Raw genomic sequence first — 10,718 nt, 5'->3', positions numbered from 1 at the left:
CGAAGAGCGGACGTCCGTCGCAGATCTCTGCCGACGCCCGTGACGTCATCGAGCAGTGACCGACGTTACGCATGCGTTGACTCATACTCTCTCTCGACCCGTTTCACCAGTGGCTCTCAACATCTGTTCCTTCTTCATATTCCTGATTCACCACTTCTTCTTCTTCTTCTTCCTACACATCCATATCTTTCCAACAACCAACATAATAATCTTCAACATCCCTAATCAACTCCACTCTCATTCCAAACTACTTCTTCTTGGGATTACCAACATCGAATCGATGCTTACCCGAAGCATGTAGAAAAGTCGAGAGGATGAAATACTATATGAAAGTATTCGAACATCATGAACATCGCAAAACGACTAACGACTTCTTATCATAACCATCCATTCATTATAATCATCAACAACTATCATTAGATCGTATATCAAATTTTCACAATGATCACATTTTATCATCTTCTTATACATCTACATATGTCCTCTTCCGTTTTCGTAACTACTTTTTATCATTATCTTATACAAATTCCACCCTTTCGTGATATGATGAAAACTGTGCATTCGCCTAGCAAATGTTCAAAAAATAATGATGTAGTTGCTTAAAATGCGTCAGATAACTTCAATTTCATCTTTTATCCAACATTTTCGCAACGACGATAATGCAAATACCTGCTTTCGCTCGTGCGTTCTTCGGCGACACTTCTTCTGACATCTAGTAGCCTTCCACCGCATTACGTACCTTCTATATTTAAGACGGAGACCCACTTTTATCGGTGTCGCGTTAACACCACACACTCTGCAACTTTTATAATACACATCACCTCAAGATGAACGCGCGAATAATAAAAAAAAACCCAACAAAGTCGAGTTCGATGAACCAGCGGTTCCCAATTGTTAAAAAAAATCATCAAACGCAATTATTAACTTAAATTTAACTGTCAAATTTAAACTTCAAATAGTGTTTTAACTCCATAGCAACGAAAACTTTGCTTAATTGAATATTGATTGCATTAATGCCAACTATTTTATAACTTTAGTTTAAATTTGATTTATTTTTAATTCAATAAAATCGTGCAACATTTGATTACAATAATATTAATTTTCAAATAATTTAAAACTATTAATACTTGTATAACTTGACTAGTTGTAATTTGTTTAAACTGTCAATTATAAAGTTCAAACAGTTTTAACTCCTTGACAACAGAAACAAAGTAATTGGCTATCAACTGACATTTGAAACTCATTAATTCTCTTAAATCAATACAATGTTTACGTGCAACTCTTGAATATGCACTTAACAATATCAATATTAACTTTCAAATATTTACAAACAACCGATTATTTGATGAGATGTTTATATTCTTGTTTACTTTTACAATTTGTAGCAATGAAATATTATTGCACTAAATAAAGTTTATACATCATACGAAAAAGAATCACAAATGTTCTTGTTTATTCACTCTACAAATGTTTAGTCTTCTTACTGGTATTAATATAATTGATGTCTCTCATTGTTTGGCTCTTCATTGTAATTGATATAAATCAATAGAAAATTATTATATTTCTTGAGAATTTTCACTTTAATTTATCCACAGATATAATTTAATTTGAAAAAGGAACCTACCAGAATTTTGGTGATAAAGAACACAGTTTGAATGGGGTCCAAAAATAACAAAGTATTGATCAAATTATCTTGAATTACAAAGACGTTTTGCAGTTGAAGGTTTTGGCTCTTCTCCAGAATAGTTGCAACGTTCGTGTCTCTTCGACATAAAGTTGTGTCATCGAGAATGCAAAACAATTGTTATCAGTTAGTCATTAATACCAAGATAGAGATAAACACAAAGTTAGTTGAGAAGTTTTCGCTGAAAACAAAGTTAATGATTTGATTTCCTTAAGATACCTCAAATGAGAATTTTCAACGAAAATGTTCTTCTACGAAGATGTTGATGATGATGACCGTTTGGTTGTCTATGCTTGCTGCACAAATGCACCAGACGCAAACACAAAAATTGCATTTTGCATGTGTCGAGGAGACTGGTTGCGACTGGATGTGAGCAATTTCACGCACGGAAACGTGTTTCGTCGCTGCTTGATTCATCCATCATTCATTCGGCATAACGTCGATCGACTTCAGCTTCAATCGAACAGAAAAAAATGCGGAAAACAAAGTGAAAACTGATTCTAAACTTTGCATATAAATTCAACGCGTCGTCGTTTGAACGAATCTCGAATGAAAACTCGAATGTTATGAAATTTTTCGCGTTGCCATCTTCAAAATATTTAAATTCTCAGTCAATAGTGGAGAAAGTGCAATGCACTTAATGTTTGATTGACAATAAGGAAATATCAGAAAACAAAGTAATGATTTGAGATTCATATGAGGATATTACATTATAAACACACATGCACCATTCACCATTGATGTTCAAGCTGTAATTTTAAATGATTTATGAGAAGGTTACAAAGTTCTGTAATAAACTTATTATTTGTGAAAGAACGTTTAAAGGAAACCAAACTTATAATCAACGTTGGCAAATGTTTTTCTTTTCTTTGAATTTAACCAATTGGCTTTTTCTTCTTTATTTTTTGGAAACCCTCCGAGGTTCAGGTAAAATATCCGCACAGCCAGATGTTCGAGCTACCACGTTCTGTCTAATCAAAAACAAACAACAGCTCATACATTTCAAAGGAAACTCATCATTATACGTTTTTATCTTTGTGTCAATAATGCGCTGATTGTCAGATAAAATACATTCAAAGTATGTGCGTTCGCAAAATACAAATAATCAAATTGCATATGGCAAAACAATTACAGCACAATGTCTGTCGCGGTTTTTGACGTTGTAACCAAGGTTACATTTATTTGTTTTTATTGGTGTAAACGTAATAAACGATACACTCAAGTTTGAGTATACTTGAAAATGATACTTAGATAAATCGACTTAATCCTCGTTGTAGTTAGTGCAATCGTTTGGTATCAGTAACTGTTTTTCTTCAAATTTATAGTACACCAGGTAGACAGATGTAGAGTACTTTAAACTTTCTTCAGCTGTTTTTCTCACTATAAGAAGTTCGGCAGTAACAAAAACTAACTGTAAATACACAAATACAATATTGAAAGCTGATGAAAGTTTTATTAAGTATCTGTAAATGGTTCAAACACTTGTGTGTACTTCAAGGCTTTTCCTTTTAGCCTTGGGTAAAACTAAATATAGTGACATCAATTATTTAAGCTGATGTCCAACTCTTTTTGTTTTCTTGAGTAGAATTTTTAGGGTGCAAATTGAACATTCTTCTCAATATTTTATTATTAATTAAAAGCGTTTATTATTTTAATCAATTTTGTACTATTTAATTGGTACACCTGAAAGCTTTCAGCAGCTGTCAAATATACAACAATTCTGATATAGTGTGTACGTACCATAATAGAATTTTGTTCTAAATGTCATAAATCAATCATGTTTGAGTTACATAGTGAAATACAAGTCCATTGAATTTTTAATTGGTACATTTAGTATTCATTTATATCTGACTTTCCTGATATAATGTATAAATTGAGATATTTTTCTTCAAACTAAATAAAATAAAGCTTTCCGAGTGCCATGAATGAAATATTATCACCATTGACGACGGTAATCGAAATAAATGATGAATCCTCGAAACAAAATATATCTCTTCCCAAACTTACTAGGATTCTTTGAATTGTTGTTCGATCGATTCGAGCTAAAAAAATTATCGTCGTCGGCCGAAGGATCTTCGATCACTCATTTTATTTCCTTCGTGTTTTTTTTTCTTTATTGCTCCCGGATATTTGTCAATACTCTAAAGGCATTATTTCGATTGCATGATCCACGGCCGGAGAAAGCTGAAGTATCATCATCATCGTTCGTTGTTGTTATTTTTTTTTTATATTCATTTCTTCTTCGCTACTTGTTCTCTTCATTGTATCCAAGTCTGGACGATTCTAAACACTCGACGTAACGAGCTGCTGTTGCGAAAAGAAATTTTTTGCTTGATTTATCATGTGTTCGAGTAGAATTTGCATATGCCAAATGTACTACATCTGCTTTTCGGGTTGCGAGCGCCAAAGAAATGAAAAATATAAAATTGGATGTACATTTTCCTCAGGGTTTAATAATGCGGATTTACGACCCCTGAACCTCCGGGTCCGACTTACCTGATCAATACTGCCGTACTACTTATTTCGAGTGGAAATTGTGAGAAATTGTCTCCTTCAACGTCTAAACATTCGTCGTAACCCACGACTTCATTATTCACATCTAGAAAGTTCCTCATTAATTTTACTTATTCTAGACAAATCTGATTTATAGAATCAAATTCTACAACTTTTTTATTTCTTTGTTTGTTTGTAATATAAACATCTACATTTGGATTGTAGTAAACAAATTCTGAAATTGTCAGTAGAAATCTTAAATTTTGTGCTCGAATCAATCATGTATTGTTAATTCTCTGCTATTCGGGTACACGTTTTTCCTCTTGGGCAATCATCAATTACTTGTTTCTCTTCGCATGTTAAATTTCACCTGTACCTGTACCTGTACTTGGTTTCTTTATCCTCTCCATCCATCCGCCAGATGTTTAATTGCTCTTTGATTTTCCTTTACCTTACACTTTACGCGTATTATTTTTGTGTCTTTCTGTTTGTTTTTAATTGTAATCGAATGGAGCCAATCGTTTCTTGTTAGAAAAATAAGTACGTAATGGGTTTCTATTTAGTAATGCCACTTATATAATAACAATTTGTTTATTTTCTAACGTCTAAATACTGCATACGCAAGGATATCGACTTTCGACTCTTCGGAAATAGCTTTCCATTTCGCGAACACTTGGTATTCAGATTTGCAATTGTTCGTTCTCCTAGGTGTGCCCATATAATCTTAACTTAATCGAACTCAACGTAGAAAATCAATAGATTCCCTTCAAAAAAGAAAAAAAATATTGTCACTGTCAATTAAATTTTAACGTCAATATCGTAATTACTTCAGTTTATTTTTTGCTTAATTCAAGTAAAATAAAACTTAATAGAATATTTTCATTCAAATAATAACTGTCAATTAAATATAAACGTCAGTGTCATAATTACGTCATTTCACGTTATATAATTATGTCAATTATAGATTATTCGTATATACAATAAATAAAGGTTAGTTTTTCTCAATAATATTTGCTTAATTCAACTAGAATATCAATTACAAAGATTAAAACTTAATAAGATTCAATAAATAAAAAATGTTTTCTTTGAAACAATAATTGTCAATTAAATATAAACGTCAGTGTCATAGTTACGTCATTTCACGTTATATAATTATGTCAATTATAACATATTCGTATATACAATAAATAAAGGTTAGTTTTTATCAATCATATTTGCTTAATTCAACTACAATATCAATTATAAAGAATTTGCTATGAACTTAATAGGATTCAATGAATGAAAAATGTATTATTTGAAATAATAACTGTCAATTAAATATTAACGTCAGTATCATAGTTATGTCATTTCGTGTCTTACTTTAAATGTATTCCTATATACAATGAACGAATACATTCAAACAAATATATACTTAATTCAAGAAGTGAATGAATTTGAAAATGTGTGATCTTATTGCAGTGAACATAATTTTAATGAAAACAAAATAATAAGAGACAGTTGATAAAACAGTGTCATTTTAAATAATCTGCAATTTATATGTTCTCTTAGTACTTATACGAATTGACATAGAAGAAAAACAAGTTTTCTTTCAAAAAAATAAATGTCAATGTCAATTAAGTTAAACGCCAATATTATAATTACAATTTATGTTATATAATTTAGTCAGTTTAAACTTTTTTATGTATATAATACAAACAAACAGATTTTCATAAAATGTATGTGATCCTATTGTATTGAAAATAATTTTATTGAAAACATAATGATAAGAAACAGCTGATAATAGAGTGGCAATATACGATATTTGTACGTCATCTTGTTTTAATGATTATGATTTATATCTCATGAATCTCGTACGATTTTATTTCAGTTAATTGAATCGATTATCAATTTATTCATATCAGTTAATAGTGGGCTTTTGTCATTTTGTTCGAAATAAGAATATTTTCAATGTTTCGAAATATTTGCAATTAAATAAAAAATTTCAATGTTTTAAGTCTGAGCACTACTTGATACTTGACAAGTAACTTATTATAACGTAGAGTAAATGTAGAGTAAATATTTTAAATTATAATCTATAGATAAGTAATAATTAATATATCTACATTAAGTTGGTATACGTACAACAAGTATTTGTGTATAAATAACATTTAATTCATCAGTTAATTTACTCGTCGGAACAAATAAAAATATGTAATTAATAAGTATAAAGTTTTACTGCTATTCCATTCAAGTAATAATAGTTTATAACTACGTTTTATTGCTTAATAATAATTACGAGATGAATGTGAATTACGAAACATAAAATCTATGCGTAAAATGGAATGTGCGTCTTCTTATTTATTTTCAAATAAAACTCGCTTCATTTATTTCGCCCCGGGGTTAGAAGATTTCGACCGCCAAAAAAAAAAAAAATAAAAAAAATATGGAAAGTAAATTGTAATTGTACGTTGAGATGCATCGATATGTAAAAGAGTAGACCCAGGGCATGTCACATAAAGCAATAATAAGATTTCACCTGTTCTATATTGCAAACAAGAAAGAGAGAACGACACAATGTATCAACGGAAGGAGCGAACGAGAAAAACGGAGTAAGACCCCTATGGTTGTTATTCTCTATACAATTTAGTTACATAACGACCGCAAGAGATGCAAAACAATGAGCAATTGTTTTTTTTACCTCTAATTATTTTTTAGTGTCCTCTTGATGTTACCTCAATTACTAACGAGTAATATATATATTTGTTCATTTTAATTGAATGCAGTTTTTTGTTTGACAGGTGAAAATATTGAAACGTCAATTTTTGACTTACGACGTAAATGGTCGTAAAACGAATTTCATATAAAACAATGAAATATCACTTAATTAGTAAATAAATTTGATGAAAATAATGTAATTCTCATTGTCACTGTCATTCTCGTTGTCACATTATATTTATTGATGACATTAGAACATTTTATGTTTAAAATCATTTTTATTGAAACACAAACAATGAAGTTTAAATCTTCACCTTAAATCAATTTTTAACATCTTATAATTAATATATTTGATTATAATCTTAATTTATTTAAATTAAAGTAGAATAGAATATCTATAAAATTTATGACATTGACATTGTCATAACCGCAAAATAATAATTGTTTTAAATTTAATTTAACGCGTTTCGTACTAATTAGTGTTAATTAATTAATTGCACGAAATTGGGATATATTCGGCAGTGTTGGTACAAAGGAAACGAAATGTTCAATGTTTGTTGGGGTTTCGGCAAATAGTCCTGTAATTAATTAAAAGCACATACAGAGTGCTCATTAAATTACAATGGAAACACAACGCGTTTTATTGATTAACACGAACAATCCGTTAAATATTTAACATGTTACACCAGTTATTATTTACTATAACAAATCAATCCATCAAATATATTAAATGTTTTATTTAATGTTCAATTTTTTTTATTGAAATATTTATAATTAAAATATCTGTACTTGATTGAATCAATTTTATTTTTTTAAATATTCATAATAATGTTGGAAGATTAATTACTTATTGTTAATGAAAATTCCATACGTTTTTGTATGTGTTTTTTATTGCAAAACATTATTTGAGATTTATTTGAAGAAAAAGTCTTAAAGATATCGTTTATCGATAATAAATTAATATAAATTAGATAAATCTAATTGGAAATGGAAAGTATAGAAAATGTAATGTGATATATTTGTTAATAAATTGTGTGTGGAAATATGAATAATTCGATGATAATTTTCTATTCAACGGTTATGCGTGCCCCGTTATTTCGAAACGGTGAAAATTTGAAACGAATAATAGAATAAAAAAAATTGAAGAGAATAAATCAATTATTACGAGAACATAATCCGCGTCTTCTTCTTGTTGTTTCATTGTTCACGGAATCATTAATGAAACTGAAGAAGACCGAGCGCGCTTCCCACTAATTTCCCACTAAATAAGAAAGTCCCAATATAATGCAGGGAGAATGTAGCTAAATGCGTAAACATAAATGGGAGGGAAAGTTCTTTCCCAATGCGAATTGCCGAAACTATGGTTTCGCTATATAAGCGAGCGCTAAGAGCATCGTTTTGTTAATCAGCTACGAACTTGATGATGAGGTTTCAGGCTTTTTCTCTGGTGCGTCGTCCACGAGATAAATTATTAAAATGTACAATAAAAATATAAATGAATAATGTTCGTATTGTTGCAGATATTGATAGGATTCTTCTGCTCCACTTACACCCAACCGCACCATGTAGGGCTGAGGGTGAAGAGGTCACATTTTGAGTCCAGCGGATATTGGAGCAAAAAGTTGATATGGAAAACGGACTGGGTGAAGGAATGGAAGACGGAGAAGAAGCTGGTGTGGAAACCGGAGTGGAAGAAGCGGCAGGTGCCAATTTGGAAGGAAATCCAGGTTCCGGTTTGGAAGGAAATCCAGGTGCCGAGTACGAAGGTCGTGAATAAGCCGGTTTGGAAGGAAGTGCAAGTTCCGGCTTGGAAGGAAGTCCAGGTGCCGGTGTGGGAGGAGACGCAGGTTCCGGCCTGGAAGGAAATACAGATTCCCGCATGGGTCGAGATCCAGACGCCGGATTGGAAGGAAGTGCAGGTGCCGGATTGGAAGGAAATCCAAGTTCCGGATTGGAAGGAAATTCAAGTGCCGGACTGGAAGAAGGTGTGGAGACCGATCTGGAAAGAAATCCAAGTGCCAGCGTGGAAGGAGATTCAAGTGCCGGAATGGAAGCAAATCTGGGTGCCGGAATGGGTGAAGATGGGTTTGCACGGTGAGCATTTCCTGGGCAAAGATCATCACGGGAACGAGTACACAGCGCACGACATCTGGCGGAAGAAGTTAATCTGGAAACCGATCTGGAAGAAGATCTGGAGGAGCGAGAAGAAGCAGATTTGGCTGCCGCAGAAGAAGCTCGAATGGAAGCCCGAATGGAAGCAGATCTGGCGCACCGAGAAGAAGCAGATTTGGAGGACGGAGAAGAAGCAGATTTGGCGTGTCGAAAAGGTGAAGATCTGGAGAACAGAGAAGAAGCAAATCTGGAAGACCGATAAGAAACAAATTTGGGTTCCGAAGAAGCATCAGGTATGGAAATCGGAGAAGAAGCAGATATGGGTCAGCAAGAAGGAGTTGATCTGGAAGCAGGAGCATGTCCAAGTGTGGCACACGAAAAAAGTGCAGAAATGGGTGAACGACAAGAAGCTGATTTGGAAGGAGGAATGGAAGCAGATTTGGATACCGATTTGGAAGACGCGCGAGGTCCCGGTCTGGAAGAAGATCTCCAAGCCGATTTGGGAAAAGGTGTGGGTCTCCGTCCATCATGATCATCATCATCATCATTAGGAGAGAAAAAGAATCCCACCTCCGCGAAGACGGAAAAGCGCCAGTATTTAATTCAATCCTTTTTTTTAATTTGTATACTTCTTTCTTTCTGCCGTTCTTTTCGTGCTCATCATTAAAACTTTCTCTCGGCGTCGCATTATGTAACTCGCGCAAAGAGAGAGAGATGATTCGGATATCGAGGAGGAGTCGTGCACAACATACACATCATGCCCACCTTCCGTGTGAACCTACCGGACGAATCCTCCTGCAATTGGAAGGAAGAAGGTACACACGTCGCTTTCTCCAGAAAGGTCATTGCTTGACATACGCGGAAAACAACCCATTGTTAAAATGTTATTGTTAAATGTATATTATTTTTTTATATTAAATATTTTTGTATATAAACCAAATGCGAAATCTATTTCAATTTCCACGCATTTCCTCTTTTCGAACATTCCTTATATACGAAGAAAGTACGAATCCAACGAAATGAATCCTGCCGTAATCATTATCTATTGCGCAAACATTAATATCTCACCTTGACGAGATAATAAAAAAAAGTTACAGAACAAAAATACATAAAACGAGAAATTAAATGGTCATATTTAATTATTAATATACACTCCAAAAACAACAACATTCATAATATAAAAGCATAAAAAGTCTAAAATATTTGTATACTTATGATGATTGATCCACTGATTTATTTCTATAATATTTAGTTATATAATATGTACTATTTTAAATATAGAGTAATCATTATATGCAACCCAATACACAATTTCCACGTTAATATTCCTATCGTGATACAAATATACGTTATGTCCGATTAATATATGAAGAAAACAAGTAAATAATGAATGATTATTAAAATAATGTTTGAAAAAGAAAATTAGGGTCAATAGACTTTTACAAAGTCATAAATAATTGAAATAATCTTTTTTTTGTTACCTTTTTATTTTATATGATTATTACATTAATAGTTAGTATAATTATAAATAAAATTGTAATATTGTAATTAAGTAAAAAAAACACAACAATTAAAAAATAAATTAATTACAAAAAAAATTGAATATAACTTTGTTAAAATTCTTATGAATAAAAATCGTTATTTTCAAGATAAAACTGTATTATTTAACTAAGTGTTAAAGTTTTATTGTCTTGTTGGATTAACTCGGATCACCGGTGGTGATGTGACGTTGATA

General features: G+C 31.9%; 1 protein-coding gene across 1 annotated transcript; it reads left to right on the top strand.

Moving 5' to 3' along the window:
* Positions 1-8,264: 8,264 nt before the first annotated feature.
* LOC108558002 (golgin subfamily A member 6-like protein 22) lies at positions 8,265-9,762 on the top strand. Its single transcript, XM_017914785.1, has 2 exons — positions 8,265-8,318; positions 8,392-9,762. The coding sequence occupies exons 1-2, from the start codon at positions 8,292-8,294 to the stop codon at positions 9,532-9,534; spliced, it is 1,170 nt and encodes a 389-aa protein (XP_017770274.1). The 5' UTR covers positions 8,265-8,291; the 3' UTR covers positions 9,535-9,762.
* The last annotated feature ends 956 nt before the right edge of the window (positions 9,763-10,718 follow it).

This window comes from Nicrophorus vespilloides, unplaced genomic scaffold (assembly GCF_001412225.1).
Source record: "Nicrophorus vespilloides isolate i.1.1-1 unplaced genomic scaffold, Nicve_v1.0, whole genome shotgun sequence".
Classification (NCBI taxonomy): Eukaryota; Metazoa; Arthropoda; class Insecta; order Coleoptera; family Silphidae; genus Nicrophorus; species Nicrophorus vespilloides.
Note: the sequence above shows the minus strand (reverse complement) of the source record. Positions and strands in the feature narration are given on the sequence as shown.